The following is a 20,498-nucleotide window of genomic DNA, read 5'->3' as shown; positions in this document are numbered from 1 at the left end:
AAGGTTCTGAATTTCTGTCCTCTGCTCCTACTTGCTAACGCTTTAAGCTTAAGAACTGTTATTTCAAACAAACTGTTGTCAATACATGTGTCAGATTTAGATTTGTGGTTTTAGAAAATGTTTTCTTGGGGCAAATTAAAGGATATGTTTGGCGCTTTAGTTAAATCCGTATCTCCAAAGCCTTGATTGTGGAGTGTGCTTTTGGTAGTTTTGAGCTTTCTGTAAATGGCTCGTGTAGTTGTGAACTTTTGCTGATGATGTGGCTCCAAAAAGGGAACGTGTTATCAACACTAAACTTTACATGTGTGTAACATTGTTTTACTTGGGGGGGGGGGGTGCCCATATTGTGTTAGTGTTAAGTTGGACATCATAATAAGTGGTGGGAAATAAATATCAAATAAAGTTTTAAATGACTCTGTGTAAGTTTATATTTTAAAAACAATAGTTCTCACAGGGGCACGTGGGTGGCTCAGTGAATTAAGCATCCGCCTCTTGATTTCGGCTCAGGTCATGATCTCGCAGTCTGTGAGTGCAAGCCCCATGTCAGGCTCTGTGCTGGCAGTGTGGACCCTACTTGGGATTCTCTCTCTCTCCGTCTCAAATAAACTTAAAAAACAAAATACAAGTAAGAAAAAAACAATAGTTCTGGAGGAATATAACTGAGAACCCATTTTAATCAGAAAATTTAAGTTATTTGCATGTCACAAAACTCCCAGATGTTTTACGATTTCCTCACTCTTGAGTAAAAACTACGTCTTTACTCTTCCAAGCATGGCATTTTAGAAATAACTGATAAAAGTACCAGATAACAAAAGCCAAGAAAGCTGTTTAGCAGTTGGTGAAACTAGAACTCAAAGAACGTTCATTTTCCTCACTCTTAGTAATTCAGGGGTGACTCAGGGATCTGATATAAAATAATTCCCTAAATGCTTTTATAGGGCGTCGCCCCCCATCCAGAGTTGGGGAATTGAGATTAAAATCCATGGCTTTGTTTTGATTTTTTTTTTTGGAGGGGGTGGCCTCCCTCTCTCTCTCCCTCTCCCTCTCTCTCTGTTTCTAACAGATGATCCTTATCAGAGCTAACCTTTTAAGTAGATCCCAATAGCCACAATTTCTTTCACACTGCCTATTGTGGTTCCAGGAATGTTACTATGGAAGACTTCATTTCTCTGGAGAGGGTCCCAAATGGGGAAAAGCTTGGGGTACATGAAAAACAAATTCTGTATACTTCCCAATTTTGCTCAGGGTGTGCCCTGACCCAAGACTTCGAATAAACAACCACAATAATACGCTACAAAGCAGGAAAACAAAGTCACAAACGTAGGTATAACCAAAATGTGCAATGGTAAGTCTTTGTCTTTGACGTTGAAAGTGCCAGAAAACATTTAACACTGGCATACCCACCGAAGGTAGCAAATTTGGGTTAGAAGGATTTCTGCAGTGTCAACCATCTCAGGTCAGGGATCCATCACTCTTTTTGTCAAAAGGAGTTCCTTTTATTTCCACTGTATGTTGAGATTACAGGAAGCAGGGACAGGAAACCTCCTGAAGAGAGCGAGCTTGAAGAGGCCGTTAAAAAATATGGATATAGTTTGGTATAGGCCAGTAATTTTCCAGAGTTCCTGGGCCAGGTAGGAGATTTCTCCGGCTGAGAAGTCTGCTTTTTCAAATTAATGTATTCTTATCCACCAAGAAGGCCATGACCTATTAGGCCAAGAGCGTAGCACAGATCGCCCCTAAAAAGATGAAGAAGACGTTCAGAGAGAAGCTGGCTGTCTGGGTCCTGAGAACTGGCTCAGCTTCCTGGGTCCAGCAGCTTCTTCCTGGTTCCCTCGTGAGACCCGGCTACATTCCCATCCTGGAACTTCAGGAGCTATCCTCCTCCTCATCATAGATAGGTATTTTTTGCTTGTTACCTTGAGTGTTTCTATGACTTGCCAAAAAAGCTTGAAAAAGACAGGTCACAAACACAGAGATGCTTACAGATTCCCTCCGTTACCAGGGAGTCAATTCTACGAGCACACAGGGAACTAAGAACCGGGAACCAGGCCTCATAGAGACAACAGCGTGGTTAAAACGAAACAAGACAACGGTCAGGTCTCGTGGTCGAACAGAAGGCCACTGTAGGTACAAGGGTGCGTGGCTCCCAACACCACTGCTCCACTATCGCGGTCACCCGGTGAGCCTGTGTCACGGCCTCAGCTTCTCCTCCCGCTCCCGGGGAACTTCACAGCAGGCCCCTGTGCCATTACCTTCCCTGTGTGGGCCTCCCGCCCTCCGTGTTACTCTGACCGTGTCCCTGCCCGTTCCGGACTCGTTCCTGTCCCCGGGAGAGGTTGTTATTGGCTCATACGGCCAAATTCGGTCTAGAATGCAGGGCTCCCCTGCCAGGTCACCGGGCAGACTGGGGGCCACGCTGGCTGGGTCACAGGGGACCCAGGCCTAAGGAACCATTTTGGCCACCTGTTCAGAGGGGCCCGTGGATACAGCAGGCATCCAGAGGGTCACGTGCCGTAGCAGGGCTGTGTAGCATATTATCACCTATGCTGTGAACTCAGGAATGAAATCGGACCCCAATAACACATTGCTGAAAACAGGTGTACACTATTTTGGGATCCAGGAAGAAATACTTAGCAACGCTTAAATAAGTGAGCCTAATAAAACTCGTGTTGTCTATATCATAAAAACACAAGCGACTCCAGTTCTCCGATGGTCCCCAACAGCACGAGAACTTCATGAAAAAGAAATGTAACTGGGAAAAAAAACCAAAAACAAAAACCAACCCACCCTAACCCAAGCTACTGTTTAAAAATCACCGTTTATGGCTGAAACCATGTCCTCACAGCTGGTATTTGGGGAGTTAGGATTTTCTAGAGCCCATGCGCAACTGCTATATTTAGAATCAAAAGGTCACTGGAAGAGCAGAAATAATTTCTTCTGGTAAGCTTTTCCCCACCCTCAGGTCTGGTTTATAAAATTTTATGTGTACACATAATGAGTTTATTGCTGTTGTTCTTAAAGGAATTAATAAAAACTTTTAAACGGTTGCTTCTCGTGCAACAAATACTGGTAAGAATCATCTACATAAACAAGCGTGTCTCTCTCGATTCGAGCCTGTCTTGTTGACTGCTGGCTCGCCAGAGCCTAGCAGTCCCTGGTACCTGGTGGCTCAACAAGTATCTGCCCAATAAGAAGAGAGAGAAAGAGAGAGAGAGAGAGAGAGAGCGCGCGCTCTTTATTTTCTACGGTAAATATGTCATTTCTGAGAAAAAACTGTACGGAGGAAAAAACATTCTGTGCTTTTCTAACAGGCAAAAAACAAAACAAAACAAAACAACGAAGTTAGTGGGCCAGTAAAGTTGGTGCTTACACTTGGCCGTTTAAGGTTTGGAGCTGAGCATCTCTGAATCCCGGTGGACAAGGGGCAGGGATCTACTGCCCGCCCTCCCTTTCCATAGAGTCGACCTCCAGCCTGGGAAGGTACCGGAGAGATTAAAGGAGGGGCCTGAGGCGGGGAAAAGAAGGTTGGTCCCCATCCATCGTACGTTCGTACGTTCGTTCGTTCGTTCATTCATTCATTCATTCGCTCACTCATTCAACACGCACTAGACACCACACCCCGTGCTAGGATAGCTTAGGCTACGAAGATGAACCAGAGCCGGCGTCGATCCCGGGGAAATCATAAAGAAACGAGCCAAAGCCACGTTTCCCACGCGGAAGAGGGGAAGGAGGCCCGTCTTCTTGGCAGCAACGCAGAGCCGCCCCGCCCGCCCCATCCACTCTCCCAAGATGGCGCCCGCCGAGGGGGGACGTTCCCACGCCTCCCGCTACCGCCCGCCGCGGCCCCCGCGCAGCCCAAGGTCCCGAGGCGCCGCGGCCCCCCGCAGTCCCCGCGCCGCCGGCCCAGGAGGCCCGGGTGGGCAGCGGGGCGGGACGGCTGCGCGCCACACCAGCGGGCCCCCTGACGCCCCGCCTCCGGGGCCCCTGAGCCGCCTGCCCGCTCGCCCGCCCTCCCGTCCGCGTCGGCGGTTTCTGACGCCACCGGAGGCGTGTCGGCGCGACCCGCGACGTCGCGACGCGCCAACAATGGCGACTGCGTCAGCCTGAGCGGGCCCCAGTCGGCCGGCCAGCTCCAGATCGTGCCGCGCGAGCCGCGGGGGCCGCGAGCGCCTCGGACCGGGTCGGCGGCGAAGGCGGCGGCGGCGCGCGTGCGCGTGCGCGCTCCTGCCACAGCCGGGGTCGAGCCGCGGCGCCGAGGCCCCGCGGAGCGAGCCAGGTGGGCGGCGGCGCGGCCAGGCGGCCAGCGAGCGGCGCGCGCAGCGGGCGGGAGGCGAGGGGGGCGGTGTGGGCGCCGGGCGGCCCCGATCTCCCGGGGGCTGCTGGGGCGCCGCGGGGAGGCGTGCCGGGGGGCGGCGGGCGCGGGCCGAGCGCGGCCGACCCTCCCTTTCTCTGTAGCCTCCGGCAGCATCTGGGCCTCCACGCTCGCCGGGACCGTCCCTTTCCCAAGTCGGCAACATGAGCGGCAACAACTTGGATGGGAACGACGAGTTTGACGAGCAGTTGCGAATGCAAGAACTGTACGGCGATGCCAAGGACGCTGACACCCAGAAGGAACCCGACGGACAGCCCGATTCTTTCGGACAGCAGCCGGCTGACACCCCGTACGAGTGGGACCTGGACAAGAAGGCTTGGTTCCCCAAGGTAGGAGCGTGGCGCGGGCGCCACTGCAGAGCGGGCCCTCCTGGCCAGCCCTCGCGGGGCGTCCCTTTTCCGTTTTCTTTGCTGAGGTCCCGAGTTAGCGCCCCCGCCCCCCCCCCCCTCCGCCACGGGTCGCGACGTTTCTTTTTGTTGTGTCTGTTGCAGAACCGGTGTGTAGAGAAACGTAAATCGGTACGAGATGCCTTAAATGCAATTTAATTCTTAAGGCTTTTCTATGTCTTATGAATTTTGTCTGTGAAGGTCACAGTTGGTTATTGCATCGGTGACTGCTTTTTATTGCAAAGAGGAAACACACCAAGAGCAAATTTAGTACTTGTTAATCTAAGATAGGCAACCTCACTTACCCTAGGAAATTCAGATGTTTGTTCCGCTGATGTACTGTGTGCAAAATGCAGCTTCTTGGTTTTGGGGGGGGGGGGGGGTGGTGGAGAAGTGGCCATTTGTATCTCTTTTTGGAGTCAACTTTGTAACTCTCCTTCCTATTGAATTGTGTCCCTGGGCATGTGTGTTTGAACCGAAGAGCCACAGGAATAGCACTAGAGGGGCAAAGAATAGTTACGGAGATCTGTGTCGATTTGTGTAGAGTGCTTGGAAATTAAGTATCTTATCCCAGCTTGGAAGTAACATAACTGGTGTTAACTTGGTTCTGTAAACTTTTCGGTCGAAGTATCCTGTTAATCAAAGTCTCCTAGGGGTGGAAAAAGATACCAGAAGCAAACGAATCAGCTTGCAGGCTGGTAATATAAACCGTGTCTCCACTGTGTAATTTGACTGTTATTCTTAAAATTACTTATTTCAACTTTTTTATTTTCCATTTTGTATTTGTGTATATATATTCCATTCCCTCAACCTTGTTAAATTTCTCATTTTGCTTGTATTGCGGTGCCAATGCCAGTGCAGATTTGGTTTCTGAGTACTTTTCACAATAGTCTGATCACGGATTCATTTGTGACTCTGTCTCTTTATGTTATGGAAGCCCATACCTCTTCAGACTTGGAGTTTTAAATGTGCATAACATTGATCAGAATGAAGATAGAACTCTCATTTCTTTCGTTGTGCGCCTGTGCTCCCCCCCCCCCCAAAAAAAAAAGCCAGGAGGGTAGATGTGAGCTGAATTTGTTCTTAATTTGGTCTGGCACTAAATGATCGTGTGATTTCATTAGTGAAAGAGTTAAAATAAGCATTTGGTTTTATAATTGTTAACTTTATTCTCTGTGTAGCGAATCAGTCCCATTCTGCGTCCTCTCTGCGCGCAGATACTCAGATATTTGGTGTGCGTACGCTTCTGTGTATCTCTGTAGCAAAAGAAAACTGGATTCCGTTGTTAGATTCTTAGCTGACGGTTGGTTTTTGTTCTGTTTTATTGTTATCTGGTCCTTCCTTTGTTGTATGTACTTTAGCCTTCGGCAAGTAGACCGTAGAGAGGTAGTGATTTATAAATGAAACAACTAGAAACCGGGCCAACATCACTTAAAATGCCAGTAGCGTCTCAGAGTTTCGCGTTGATAACCCAAGTGCCCGTGTCTTTTTTTGTTTGTTTTTTTAATCATTTTAGGCACCTTTTCTGTGTAAGGTGACTCTTCTTGTATTTACACTGTAATCACTACAGCCGTTATCTGCAGAAACACTTCTGGGTCCAGTTGTAGAACCATGTTGCCATTTAACACAATATTAAACTTTTTCTGGGAAGAAAACATTTTTGAATTTCTGTATGTGTGTGTGCTGAATTTTTTGTTTAGATCACTGAAGATTTCATTGCTACGTATCAGGCCAACTATGGCTTTTCTAACGATGGGGCGTCTAGCTCCACTGCAAATGCACAAGAAGCCACTGCCAGGACTGCAGAAGAACCTCCTCAAAGAAAAACCCCTGAACCCAGTGATCCCAAAAAGAGGGGAGAAAAGAGAAAGGCCGAATCAGGCAAGTGGATTTAACTTGCAAAACAGGAATGTGAAAAATTTTGATGTTAGTTATGTGCATATATAGTTACTGTTGGGAGAATAATACCAGCTTGAAGGAGGCATAAAATGAGGGGTTTTTAATACGATTATTTGGGTTCATATATTGGCTCTCGCACTAACTCGTGGGCATTGGGTAGGCCGTTGCAGTTCTGTGCCTCAGTTTCCTCCTCTGCAAACTAGAGCTATTGTTAGGGGATTATCAAAGGTTCTGCTTGTAAGGTAATTTTGTTACACGTTTTGAGTTAAATTGAACTCAAGGCAATTTTGTCTCAGCTTGGCCATGTCTAACACAGAGATTGGAGTCAGAAGCAACTTACACATGCCCCAGCCTAAAGTCAGCTCAAGGATGAGTGTCTTTTTAAGGCAGTATGAGAAGCATAAAGAACCGAGATAACGAGCCATACTTTTTCAGACAGGGTTCTGGAACTGTGTGTCAAAAGATCCAGTACTTTGAAAGCTGGACAGTGATTTGAGTCGGTCTCTCTTGTGCTAAGGATAAGAAAAGAGTCCTGGAAGTTTCAAGAAACTGCCACATTGTCCTGGTTTCATAGTGTGACTCTTACCTTTTCTTGCATGTGTTTTTTTTTTTTTTTTTTTTTCATTTTTAGGATGGTTTCATGTTGAAGAAGACAGAAATACAAATGTGTATGTGTCTGGTACGTATACCCTCAAACAAAGCAAAGAAAATACCTGGTTTTGAGATTTTTTTTTTTTCACAAAGTGCTCTTCAGTTTTCTGCTTTTCTAAAATCTGTTGGTTTTTTATCATTGTGTCACTTTTTTGTTCGACTGCTTGCATTTGTGAGGAATTTGGCTTTTGTTAGTTACAGAGCTGAGAAAAATTAAGTTGTGTGTAACTTTGCATGCTTTGGGTCCGCTTTACGTAACTTAGAACAGTTTGCCCCTTCAGCGATACAAGGCTTAAGCGAACCGTGATTTTAATGTATATTTGAATACATGAAAACATGAAATTTCCTCAATTCTGTAGCTGGGAGATTTTTTACATGCATTTAGAAAATCAAAATTGTGGGGCGTCCGGGTGGCTCAGTCGGTGAAGCTTCTGACTCTTGGTTTCTGCTCAGGTCACGATCCCCAGGGTCATGGGACGGGAGCCCCGCATCGGGCACTGCTGACTATGGAGCCTGCTTGAGACTCTCTCTCTCTTTCCCCCTGTGCCCCTCTCCCTGGCCCACTCTCGCTTTCGCTCTCTCTTTCTAAAAAAAAAAAAAAAAAGGAAATTATGTTCATCTGAGTTATAGATTTCTTTTTTTTTTTTTTTTTGAGTTGTAGATTTCTAGCTGGTGGAATGCTTACATAGCCCTCACTGTCATTGTACATGCCTTTGTAATTTTTTCCCCTCATGTTACAGGTTTGCCTCCAGACATTACAGTGGATGAATTTATACAGCTCATGTCCAAGTTTGGCATTATTATGAGAGATCCTCAAACAGAAGAATTTAAGGTCAAGCTTTACAAAGATAACCAAGGAAATCTTAAAGGAGATGGTCTTTGCTGTTATTTGAAGGTTAGTTATGTGGTCAAGTTTCTCGTCGTTCCATGTGTAACTCAGGAACCAGGCCTGAGAACTATTCAAAACAGGATGCGAAAGAAAACTGAAATTTCAGATTGCGCCTGTGTGTATCGCGTCGGCGAGGTTATTGTTCTTTTAGGAAAGTACGTTACCAGGTCAAGGTGTTACGTAAGTCCTGTGACTGAAGTGCTACTTTTGTCTTGAAAGGATTCTCACTGCAGAGATCTCTCTAGGAGTGTAGGCATAAAGCCTGCTCAGAACACATTTTAAAAATCCACAAAGAAAAGAAAGCCAGTAACATTTTATTTGCCCCCTGGAATGAATTGGACCAAGGTTTGGCAGACTCCAGCCCCACTGCCTGTTTCTGTAAATAAAGTCTTACTGGGACGTGGCCACATTCATTCATTCGTTTCCTCATTTGTCTGTGGCTGCCTTCGGGCTCCAGCGGCAGAGTTGAGTGGTTGAGGCACACAGCACGTGGCCCACAAAGCCTAAAATATCGACCAGCTGGCCCTTTGCAGAAGTTTTCTGAGCCCTGAATTAGACCCTAAAGGAGATGGTGGGGTCCGCTTACTGCTTTGAGATGCATTTTTGATGGGAGCGAAGAGAGGGCGGTATTGATAGAAACTTGCAGAACTTGATGTGTCCGTGGTAGCATAAATTGCACAGGGAAAGCCCCGAGTCAAAGGTAGTCATTGTTGGGGCGCCTGGGTGGCGCAGTCGGTTAAGCGTCCGACTTCAGCCAGGTCACGATCTCGCGGTCCGTGAGTTCGAGCCCCGCGTCAGGCTCTGGGCTGATGGCTCGGAGCCTGGAGCCTGTTTCCGATTCTGTGTCTCCCTCTCTCTGCCCCTCCCCTGTTCATGCTCTGTCTCTCTCTGTCCCAAAAATAAATAAAAAAAAAAAAACGTTGAGAAAAAAAAAAAAAAAAAAAAAAGGTAGTCATTGTTTCTGGAACGCCTCTCACCTTAGGGGCACGCGTTCTACGTGACTGCAGGGTACAGAAGCAGTGGGCACATTGATGACCGGTACCCATGTCACGGAAGGGGAAAAATAATTAACGCAGTAAAATGGTAGTGACCCAACAACAGTATCAACACCACACGTGTGTTGCGAGTGTGCAACATTTCAGCGAAATCAGACGGGGGGGGGAGGGGGAGGGTTAAGCCGACGGCTCTCCGGAAGATAGGTTTTGGGTCTGGTTCTTGAACGTGACGGGGTCATACGTGAGTATGACCATTATAGGCAGTTATGAATTTTCAAATACAAGGAGACCTGAGGGTTTTACGAGTTCTTCAAGGGTTATTAAAAATCTGTAAACAGATTCTTAGAGTTTGATTGGATTTTCTTAAAAAAATTTTTGTTTGTTTATTTCTTTACTTCGAGAGAGACAGAGACAGCACGAGTGGGGGAGGGGCGGGGGGGGGGGCGGAGAGAAAATCCCTCTCTCTGCGCTGGCAGCCCGGAGCCCGACGTGGGGTTCAAAACCACGAAACCGCAAGATCGCGACCTGAGCCGAAACCAACAGTCATAAGCTTAACTGACCGAACCACCCAGGCGACCCAGTTGGATTGGATTTTTCATTTTTTTTTTTTAAAGAGAAAAACGAGGTTTTGAGTAACTTTGTATGTACAGTTTTAGGATCCGTAACAGCGCAAGGTTGGCCAACCAGTAAATTAAGCTCCAAAAAAATCACTGTTCTGGGATCCGCGCTTGATTGTGCGGCTGAGTTCAGTTACTTTTCGTGTCCTCCTCCTCAGGTCCTCAGATCTTGGACTCTGTGTAGGGCCGCCGGCCGCCCCCTTTGCCCAGAACCCGCAAACGTATTCAATGTCCAAGCTGTCAGATAATCACCTTCACACTGTCTCACAGACCTCCTTTTTAACTGGTGAACAAAAAAATTAACGGCTGGCTGTGCTCTTCCCAGTTCTTGAGGCATCTAGCCTTTTAAGGAGGACTGTTTTAGCATTTTAAAACTGGAAGGTACCTTAGAAGTCACGTGGGTCCATTTGCCTCATTGAGACATTGAGACTCCACGGGACAGCACTACTTACTATTCCAATAACGACGTGATTCATCGAGCACCCACTCCATGCCGGTCCCTGTCTCTTAGGTGCATTCTTCCTCTTAATTTTATCAAGCACCCTGCAAAGAAGGCATTTCTCTTCCCATTTTACAGATGAAGAAATTGAATACCTTGCCCAAGTTCACATAGCTGGTTGGGGGACAGCCGCGTCCAGAGTGCAGGTTTCCTCATACGGCATTCTCTCTGCTTCTTTACCTCAAAGGAGGTAGTTAGTGATGAAACCTTGATTGTGTGTGTAGTCCTCATTCACCAAGAAAAGCTCCCAGAGGTTTCGGGTGAGTGTGCAAATTCCTGACTGTCTCATTTTACCTTTATAAAGAGGGAGTCCGTGGATCTCGCATTAAAACTTTTGGATGAAGATGAAATTCGAGGCTACAAGCTACACGTCGAAGTGGCAACGTTTCAGCTGAAGGGGGAATATGATGCCTCAAAGAAGAAGAAGAAGTGCAAAGACTACAAGAAAAAGCTGTCTCTGCAGCAAAAGTTTGTGGTTTTGTTTTCCTTTTTGAAAGATTTCTTGTAAATATCCGAGAGCACGTTTTTGGTAGAGCCACCTAGTTTTCTTCCATCAAATACACCTTTGAATTATTGCTTAATTAGATTGTCAGAGGGCTTCGGTGATCTGTGCGGTAGGATGATCTGGCCGTGTTTTTATCTTCTGGTGTGTTTATCCGTAATACGACGTGAGCTTGAGTGAGACCCTTTGGAAGAAGTTGAACGTCGGATTAAATAAAGCAGTTGAGGTTGCTCTATCAGAGCCAGTAGTTCACTTTTGGTGCGAATGGACATCAGCTACACTAGGAGGTAACGCGGTATGTGTAGGCTGTGGGCTCGTTGATAGGCGTTGGAAATTAGAAACGATGGCTTTTTAAAAAAATTTTTTTAATGTTTATTTTTGAGAGAGACACACAGAGCAGAGGAGGGGCAGAGAGAGAGGGAGACACAGAATCCGAAGCAGGCTCCAGGCTCTGAGCTGTCAGCACAGAGCCCGACACGGGGCTCGAACTCACGAACCGTGAGATCATGACCTGAGCCGAAGTCGGACGCTCAACTGACTGAGCCACCCAGGCGCCCCAGGAAACAATAGCTTTTATCACTATATTTACTGTGTGGTTGTCCGTGGTGTATACGTGATGTCATCAAATTTCTACCACTCCAATTGGCTGGGGAATATGCTTTTTGAAATCTGCTAGTTTTAAGAAGTTAGCCAAAAGGATAAGTGCTTTGTTTTCTCAGAGTGAGTTCTGATAACGCTTCTAACACTACGCTCACACCAGCGGTAAAAGGATCAAGAAAGCATTTAGTTGTGATGTCCTATCGTTTTTACGGGAACGGGTGGACTAAATACCTACCAATTTTATAAAAACTGTCAATAAAATTTAAGGTTGTAACAGATTTTATGTTCACATATTTCAATGCATTTGGTTCTTCGCCATCATAAAACGGCTAAAAACCAATACGATTTGAACACGTTTCTTGCCCTCAGAGCATAGTCGTAAATACTGGATAGTTATAAATAGCCAGCACTTTTTCCAATAGCCAGCACTTTTACAGGAGTCTCCATGGAATGTTTGTGACCAGACAGCAGTTCTGAAAAAAAGATACGTCCTGGGGATTTCAAGACACTGGGTCTGTCTTTGACCCACCCGTTATTTTTACTTTAGACAGTTCTCTGAATAGGACTGTTGTTGTGGAATCACATCTTTAACGTCCTTAAATACGCCGTAGAGGATTACTGTAACAACTCCTCGTCTTCTCTCCCACAAGTATGAAACAAAATTGAGTTTCTCGTACGAAACAAAATTGAGTTTCTTGTTACTGCTTTGTTGCACCAGGCAGCTGGACTGGAGACCCGAGAGAACAGCTGGCCCGTCCCGAATGCGCCACGAACGTGTTGTCATCATCAAGAATATGTTCCATCCAATGGATTTTGAGGTAGGAGGCGGTATTCTCACTGATGGATACGCTGGTTGTGCTGTTCGTCCCCAAGGGAACCCAGAGCTCCCCTCGCCCCGTCTGTCTCGTGCCGCACCCTCTGCGTCCACGCGGTCGGCAAGGTAGGAAGACGGAGCCAAGAGTCCCCCGCGGTGTTCGGATTTTCCCGTGGTTAGCCTAGGGCTCCCTTAGCTGTCTCCCAGGGGGCGCCCACACTGCGGCTGCAGGTGGCAGCTCCCTGCTTACGGGAAATCATTAAAAATATAATCACGGAAAGATTTCCGGGCGCTGCTTGTAGATTCTGAGCGCCGTCCGGCAAGTACGGGCTGCTCTGGGTGGGGCGTCATTTCACACCCAGAAATGAGCACCTGCCTCGCTTTGGTACTGAAAGTCTGATCCTTCAAGAAACGTCAGGTTAAGGAAATACAGCTCCTGGCGTTGACGTAGGGAAGGTTTGTTCTTCCGGACGCAACTCGGACAGAATTGTTCCGTGGCTATCAGGAGGACTTTGCAATACCTAACGCCCGTGTACAATTCTAAGAACCGCAAACAAACATAGCCTCGCCAACCGGGCCGCCTCGTGCCGCGTCCCGCCTCCTGTTCTCGTCGTCTCCTTGCGTAGACCCGTGGGCTCGTTTGTGAAAGAACTTTTCTTCATTCCCTGCCTGGGTTCGGAAATTCACGATAACCAGTTACACATAAGGTAGAGAAAGGTGACAGGTAAAAAGGTAAGCAAACGGAAAGATAACAAGCTACAGAAGAAGAAAAAAAAAACGTTCATAACGTAAAATTCCAGGTTTACAAATGACCCAGTTGCAACCAAAGCCCTTCTGTGCATTTAAACAGAATGGCCCTTTCCTTGTAGCCCCCTCCGAGAGGACCCCGGAATGGTCTGTTGAGCTCCAGCCCAGCCGATAGCGATGTGACGGGGTTCACTGTGCACCTGTGGGGTCTGCGTATCTTTTGAGATCATTCGGGAGACACGTGGGCAATACGTAACGTTCGATGTCTCTTCTGAGTAGAATTCTGGAGAAGCTTGAAATAGAGCAGAACTGCTTCAGGCTTGCAGTGATAATGGCAAATGTTTAAAAACCACACATGTACACGTGCACGCTCTTCGAAACACTCTGCCTAAAAAATACTCTCTGGTATCAGGGTGAACAATGTGAAGACTAAGATATTTAACGTAACTTCAGAGGGTCTCCGGTATTTTATTCAAAGCCTTATTTGTTTATTTATTGGTTTGTTTTTTCCAAAGCCTTATTTAAAAATGCATGTCTGGAGGCACCTGGCTGGCTCAGTCAGAAGAACGTGTGACTCTTGAGCTCCGTGTGGTGGGTTTGAGGCCCCACGTTGGGTGTAGACATTATGGAAAAATAGATAGATAGATAGATAGATAGATAGATAGATAGATAGATAGAGGCACCTGGGCGGCTCCGTTGGTTAAGTGTCTGACTCTTGATTTCAGCCTAGGTCATAACCTCATGGTTCGTGAGTTCGAGCCCCACATCAGGCTCCGTGCTGACAGTGTGGATCCTGCTTGGGATTCTCTATCTCTCTCCTCTCTCTGCCCCTCCCCTGCTCACACACGCTCGCTCACTCTCGCTCTCAAAAAATAAATAAGTAAGTAAATAAATGCCTGGCAAATTTGAATACTAGGAGATGACGAGTCAAAATCTCGATGCAGATGTAAGTTTCTCATTATGTATACCAGCGCTGTCCAATAGAAATAGAATGTGAGCCACATGTGTGATTTAAATTTTTCTGGTAGCCACAGTTAAGATATAACATGAGGGGCGCTTGGGTGGCTCAGTCGGTTGAGCGTCCTGACTTCAGCTCAGGTCATGAACTCGCAGTTTGTGAGTTTGAGCCCCACATCGGGCTCTGTGCTGACAGCTTGGAGCCTGCTTCAGATTCTGTGTCTCCCTCTCTCTCTGCCCCTCCCCTGCTCACGCTCTGTGTCTCTCTGTCTCTCAAAAATAAATAAATGTTAAAAAAAAAGATATAACATGAGATAGGGGAAATTAATTTTAATGATGAATTTATTTAACCCAATATATCCAAAATATTTTTAATTTCAACATGTTATGTAAAATATCAATGGGTTACATTGTGCGGTTTTTTCTTCCCCCTTTAGTGGCAAATCTTCAAAATCTGGTGTTCATTTCAGACTTGGAACACAGCTCAGTTTGAACTAGCCACATTTTAAGTGCTCGGTAGCCACATGTGATTAGTGGCCACCGTCTTGGCCAGTGTAGGTTTAGATTAGAAATATGGTTTATTTCTTCCTGGGAAAACAAAACACCACCCTGGGAAAAAGTTAGGAGAGTCGTGCAGAAGGTTTCAGTGCATCAGTCTGATTTTTTAGTCTCCAGCCCATTGCCTGCCAAGCGTTGTCTTTTGAAAATTTCCATTTTCAGTTCTGTTAAAGAGTTTTCCTACGGGAGGGAACTGTTCTCTTTAAGCTTCAGGATACTACACAGCGGTGAGGATATATTCATTTTTCAAGCTGGTATAAATGAAAAGGGAGATACAGGAAGATTTTGGCTCAAATTTGATATCCTCGTAGGAAAGGCCCGAGACTTTGCTATGGAAATAAAGAAAAGGATGCTACTCCCCCGCTACCCCACCCGTACCCCCAACAGTGGAATCCCACCTAAATGTATTAAATATTTTGAACAGTTTTTGTATGTTTTTACTAGAATCCTGATTTCCCTCGGTCAGTAAAGTAGAGGCATTGGTCCAGCCGTCTTAAAGCTGGGCCGGCCTGAGGTGGCATTTGACTTGTTAGAATTTTGTAGACCTTAGACAAGAATAGCTAATTTTACTCAAAACCTCTTTTTGTTTGTTTGTTTGTTTGTTTGTTTGTTGGCTGGTCAGAGTGAGAAATTCGATTCTCAGCATGTGTACTTACAGAAGGGGGCAAAGCCCATTTTAATCGCGTGTGTTTCCTGCAGGACGATCCACTGGTGCTGAACGAGATCAGAGAAGACCTTCGAGTGGAGTGTGCAAAGTTCGGACAAATTAGGAAGCTCCTTCTCTTTGATGTAAGTCCTTTCTGTTTAGTAAGTTATTCCCAGAGGTCAGCGGGCCCCAAATCTTAGACTCGTGGCTGCCATCTAGTGGTGGTCATCTGTTAGCAATAATTGGATGAGCTTGGATTGCAAGGCAGGGCTTCACTGGATGGTCAGATACTGTCAGATGAAAGAAAGCACGAGAAAGATGTGTGAGACCTGGTGGTTTCCTGTTTGCCCTTATTTCCGCCTCTTTGTGAATCATTCTCCTCCATATTCGAAGAGCAATCCAGCAAAATATTTTTCGGTATGTTCCCCTTGTTACCCGTTTTTTACGTCCAAGAGTGACACAGAATAATGAAAAGAGTCACCATTTATCGATTGCACACGAGTTACGTTACACGTTCCCTCGCCTAATCCCTCATGATCCTTTGCAGTAGATGGGTGATAGGTGCTAGATCGAGCACCTTGCTCAAGGTCACTCAGCTGCTAAGTGGCAGAGCCCCACTGGGACTATTTGACTTGAGAGTCTACACTCGTTAACAGCTCTGCCATCTTGCCTCTCTTTAGACAGAGTTGTCAGTAGAAACATTTCCAAGGACATCCTGCTCGGTTCTTGATAGACAAGATTAAGCTAAAGCAGCCGCTAGCTTCAGGTCACTGGCTGGGGTCCAAAGGAAGAAAGGCTTCGTACAGAAAACGTTTAAGCTCAGGTTATCAGAACACCACCACCACCACTACGCGCCTGTTTTGTCAAATGTGTGCGTTTTATTTTTAATTGTCTCATTCCTTCTCTTGTCTTTCTAGAGACACCCAGATGGTGTGGCCTCCGTGTCCTTCAGAGATCCAGAGGAAGCTGATTATTGTATTCAGACTCTCGATGGAAGGTGGTTTGGCGGCCGTCAGATCACTGCGCAAGCGTGGGATGGGACTACAGATTATCAGGTAAATTCCATAACTGTCAAGGGCACAGCAGTTGTTTCATTACCAACAAATACTGGGCTGGTGGTCCTTTGGGTTCCGTTTAATCTGTTTAATGTAACAGTACTTCTTCTAAATAATACTTTGCATTCAGAGCCTCGAAAGAAAAACGTTTTAGTCTTTCAGTTTAGAAGCCTAAAATTTGGAGGCGTGCTCAGAATAGTGATAAGTAAAGTACAGGCAGAGTTCAAATATTACCGGTTTCGTTGATGAGACCTCTCTGGAGTACTGTGGTGTTGGGCATTTATTCAAGCGATGTTAAAATCAACTCTAGTTAATCAAGACGTTAAAGTTTTGCAAACCGGAGATAGAGGAATGCTCTGATTTCCTAAGAAGAGACGCCTTATAAAATCGGGTACTTGCGTCACTATCAGAAGCATGCAGAGAGATCGTCACTTCTTTTTGCCTAAAACTTATTTTGATGGCAGTTCCCGTTTCTCCACAGGTGGAAGAGACCACAAGAGAAAGGGAGGAAAGGCTGAGAGGATGGGAGGCTTTCCTCAATGCTCCCGAGGCCAACCGAGGCCTTCGGCGTTCAAATTCCATCTGTGCTTCAGAAAGGGCAGGGCCTTCCAGAGTAAGGCATTTTTCAGAGCACCCTAGCACGTCTAAGATGAATGCGCAAGAGGCCACCACTGAAATGGCATTTGAAGAGCCTCTAGATGAAAAGAAGTTTGAAAAAACCGAAGATGGGGGAGAATTTGAAGGAGATGCTTCTGAGAAAGGTGCCAAAGAAAGTGGCCCCGAAAAAGAGGCCGAAGGCTGCCCCCAGAAAGAATCTGAAGAAAGCTGCCTCAAAACAGGGTCTGAGGAAGGCTGTCCCAAGAGAGAGCGTGAGGAAGACTACCCCGAAAGAGAGTCTGGAGAAGGCAGTCCTGAAAAGGAGTTTGAAGAGGGTAGTCCCAAGACAGAGTCTAAAGAGAATGGCCCCGAACGGGAATCCAAAAAGAAGAGGCTCAAAAATGATTACGAAGAGAACGGCCTTGAAAAGGAGTCCGATCAAGATGGCCCCAACAAGGAGGGTGAGGAGGAGGAGAGCCTCCAAAAGGAGTCTGAAGAAGACGACTCCGAAAGGGAATCCGAAGAAGACTGCTCTGAAAAGCAGTTTGAAGATGGCTCCGAAAAAGAATTTGAAGAGAATGGCCTCGAGAAGGATTTCGAAGAGGAGGGCTCCGACAAGGAATTCGGTGAAAACATTCTCGACAGGGAGTTCGAAGACAATGACTCTGACAAATCGGAATTTGGAGATAGCAGCTCTGAAAGAGTGTTCGACGAGGAAGTCTCCGAGAGAGAGTTTGACGAAGAGTCCGATGAAAAGGAAGAAGGGGAAGACACCTATGAGAAGGTCTTTGACGACGAGTCCGACGAAAAAGAGGACGAGGAATATGCCGACGAAAAGGGCCTCGAAGACGCCGACGAGAAGATGTTTGAAGATTCAGACGACAAAGAAGACGAGGAGGGCGTAGAGGTAAAGGAAGATGAAGACGTGGACGAAAAGATGTTCGAAGAGGATGATTCCAACGGGAAACTCTTTGAAGATGAAGATTCCAACGAGAAGCTGTTCGACGATTCTGACGAGAAAGGGACAGCGAGGGGCTTGGGGAACGCAAAGGAGGAGGGGCCCCTGTCCACAGGCAGCAGCTTTGTCCTCAGTAGCGATGACGACGTCGAAGACGACATTTAATCCTTTACACTTGCTTTGTAGGGAGCTTCCCCTGGCTCCATTCTGCCTGTGCTCCAGGGCAGTTGCTAGTAGTGTTACATGCACACGTGCCTCGTGGTAGGATGCCATCAGAGTAATGCAGTGACGTTTTCATCGTACCTGTACTCAATGATTTTAAATCTGTGTTCATTGGCCGTTGAGTTAAAACTTCATAATATAATGCAAGTAAGCTGGGTACTTTGTCCTTTGTCTGATTTGTTAATTGCATGCAGAATAATGTTTTTTAAACTATTCTGATTGAAGTTTGTGATACTCAAAAATAAAAATAAGTTGTTAATATGCTGAAACTGATAAGAGGACTCGGCGTTACATTGCATTTGAAATTCTCGCTGTTGCTTAATTCTTACTAAAGTGTGGTTTTTGTGAGGATTTGAAAAAAGCCCGTAGGAGTCGTCTTGCTTCCCGCTTACGCTAGAACTTACGTCCCCACTTCCCCTCCCTAAACCAGAACATGTTACTAAACTTATAAAGCAGATAACACTCTGGAGTTTTTCCCTGCCCGGTCCTTGCAAGTTACTTTGATAAATGTTTTCGTTTTTCACCCTCTTCCCCCGGAAATTGACTCGTAGATGTGCGAAAATGAACTTCCTGAGGCCCACAGCTTCCATTCATTGGAAATACGGAGGTTAGAAATCTGTGTACTGTTGGGGCCCCTTTAGAAGCTGATTAGAGTTATGAGACCTTTGCCCCAGAAAAATGTATGCACACACTACACGGCTTTTTTTGTATACACTTTTCAGAGGTTTATGGATCCCCTGGAGTTTAAGATCTACTTTTGTCATGCATACTTCGGCTTTTTGTTCTGCATTCATGGTGGCTAGTACTGTGTTCAGTTGTGTAGTTCCAATAAAAATTGGAGTCTTTCTTCACTGTGCTTTCCAGATTCAGTATTGGTGAATTGACTTCTGATGTAGTATTAAGAAGTTACTCTCGTGAATTAGAAGCATTAAAATAAACTGCCTTGGTGCTTTTTCATTATACCGTCTGTAAGTGTAATCATTACCCTCTTGAGACCAAAAAAAAAAAAAAAAAAGTTTCAAGCCAAAGCTGAGAATTTTGTAGTTGATGTCTGGGATTTCTTTTTTTTTTTTTTTTATGTCTGGGATTTCTTAAATCTCAGGATTTTCACCAGGGATAAATCGGTAAAAGAGCTCAAGAAATTTACTGGGGCGCCTGGGGAGCCCAGTCGGTTGAGCATTGGACTCTTGATTTCGCCTCAGGTCATGATCTTGTGGCTCACAGGATCAAGTCCTTCCTCGGGCTCTGTGCTGACACTGGAGCCTGCTTGGGATTCTCTCCCTCCCTCTCTCTGCCCCTCCCCCACTCGTGCTCGCTGGCCCTCTCAAAATAAATAAATACAAATTAGCAACATTTAAAAATAAAAGTAACTTAACAACAAGAGCTAAAGAAACAAGTCTAGAAAAGTTGCAAGCCATAATAGCGTTTCCTTTAAAGGTAAGCCAGAAGCATTTAACACTACATTTACTGGTTTCCTGAACGTCAGGTCACGTTTATCTTCCATACACAATGGTTGGAACGTGGAACCACAACACAGACCAGCTCCAAGGCCATTAGAAGGGGACCATTTTCTTTCTGACTTCTTTTCCCCTGCTCATTAATTTGGCTGATAACAAATATGCTCATTTTCTTTGAACACCCTGGAAGCAAAAGTCACACATAGCTGTAAAATGGGAAGTCATTTGCGAGATGGTGTCGGCAAACACATGAAAAAGCATGAAGCATATGCGCACAGTCGCCTGTTCACTAAGTAGTCGGACCAAGACGGTGGAGTTGATTGTGAGGCAACAACATGTGCTGGTAGCAAAAGAAAAGAACGATATAGGGGTGGGTTTTAAGCACAGTAGTGCTCCACGATTACCTGACAACGTCTAAGCTTAATGTTCCTTAGGACGGCGTAGCTTACGTGAATCTCAAGTGGTGTACTTAACCCTGAATGTGTGAACCAGAAGTGGCTTCGGGGATGCCTTCAAGTCTCTAATAATAAACTTGAAACTCCATGTTAGAAGATAAAGGTACTAGGGGTCTTGGCAATATTCACGAGATACTTGAAATTCTTAACTGCTTTCTGCAGAAGAAACCTGATAAGGGCAAAATCGGAGTAATATGTTCCAGAGGTCTCTTGTTTTCCTCCTCCATTCATGATAACTGTGGGCTCTTCCTGAAGCCCCGAGCGGCCAAATCTGGTCGATTTAGAAGCCACTGCCTCTTCCTTTTAAGAAGGGAATCTATTTTTCTGGTATGAATTATTTGGGAATTCTGAGGCTTGGAGAAGAGGTAGGAGTTAGCTGATTTTCTGAATACGACTTTCCCGATGTGAATCTTATTATTTTTTTATTTTTGGAAAGTAAACTAAACTTTTCAGTGTAATGCTGAGAAGTGCTCTTAATTCATTTGAGCAAAGCCATGGCTTGGATAACAGGAAAAGGCTTATAAATATGTCCCTTGTAAGGATTTGTCAGTATTCTTAGAGATGGTTTTTTCCTTATTGAGTCTCCGATACAAACTACGTGCCTTTTTAAAAGACAGTCACA

The 20,498-nt window shown here is 45.8% G+C and overlaps 1 protein-coding gene across 1 annotated transcript; it reads left to right on the top strand.

Moving 5' to 3' along the window:
- Window positions 1-4,064: 4,064 nt before the first annotated feature.
- On the top strand, window positions 4,065-18,635 carry HTATSF1 (HIV-1 Tat specific factor 1). Its single transcript, XM_081793634.1, has 10 exons — window positions 4,065-4,276; window positions 4,456-4,701; window positions 6,459-6,639; window positions 7,289-7,336; window positions 8,049-8,203; window positions 10,613-10,776; window positions 12,129-12,228; window positions 15,186-15,275; window positions 16,050-16,187; window positions 16,669-18,635. Exons 2-10 carry the CDS (start codon window positions 4,516-4,518, stop codon window positions 17,905-17,907), a joined length of 2,301 nt encoding a protein of 766 aa, XP_081649760.1. The 5' UTR covers window positions 4,065-4,276; window positions 4,456-4,515; the 3' UTR covers window positions 17,908-18,635.
- Window positions 18,636-20,498: the final 1,863 nt, after the last annotated feature.

This window comes from Panthera onca, chromosome X (assembly GCF_046562875.1).
Source record: "Panthera onca isolate mPanOnc1 chromosome X, mPanOnc1 haplotype 2, whole genome shotgun sequence".
Taxonomy (NCBI): Eukaryota; Metazoa; Chordata; class Mammalia; order Carnivora; family Felidae; genus Panthera; species Panthera onca.
This window is presented reverse-complemented; position numbering and strand designations above follow the sequence as displayed.

What these genes read in the sequence shown, in the direction of transcription:
- HTATSF1 (XM_081793634.1), top strand. Translation starts at nt 4,516, where the DNA reads ATGAGCGGCAACAACTTGGATGGGAACGACGAGTTTGACGAGCAGTTG. An exon ending in GTCTTTGCTGTTATTTGAAG is followed by an intron (nt 8,204 to 10,612) that starts GTTAGTTATGTG and finishes ACCTTTATAAAG; the next exon opens with AGGGAGTCCGTGGATCTCGC. An exon ending in ATGGGACTACAGATTATCAG is followed by an intron (nt 16,188 to 16,668) that starts GTAAATTCCATA and finishes GTTTCTCCACAG; the next exon opens with GTGGAAGAGACCACAAGAGA.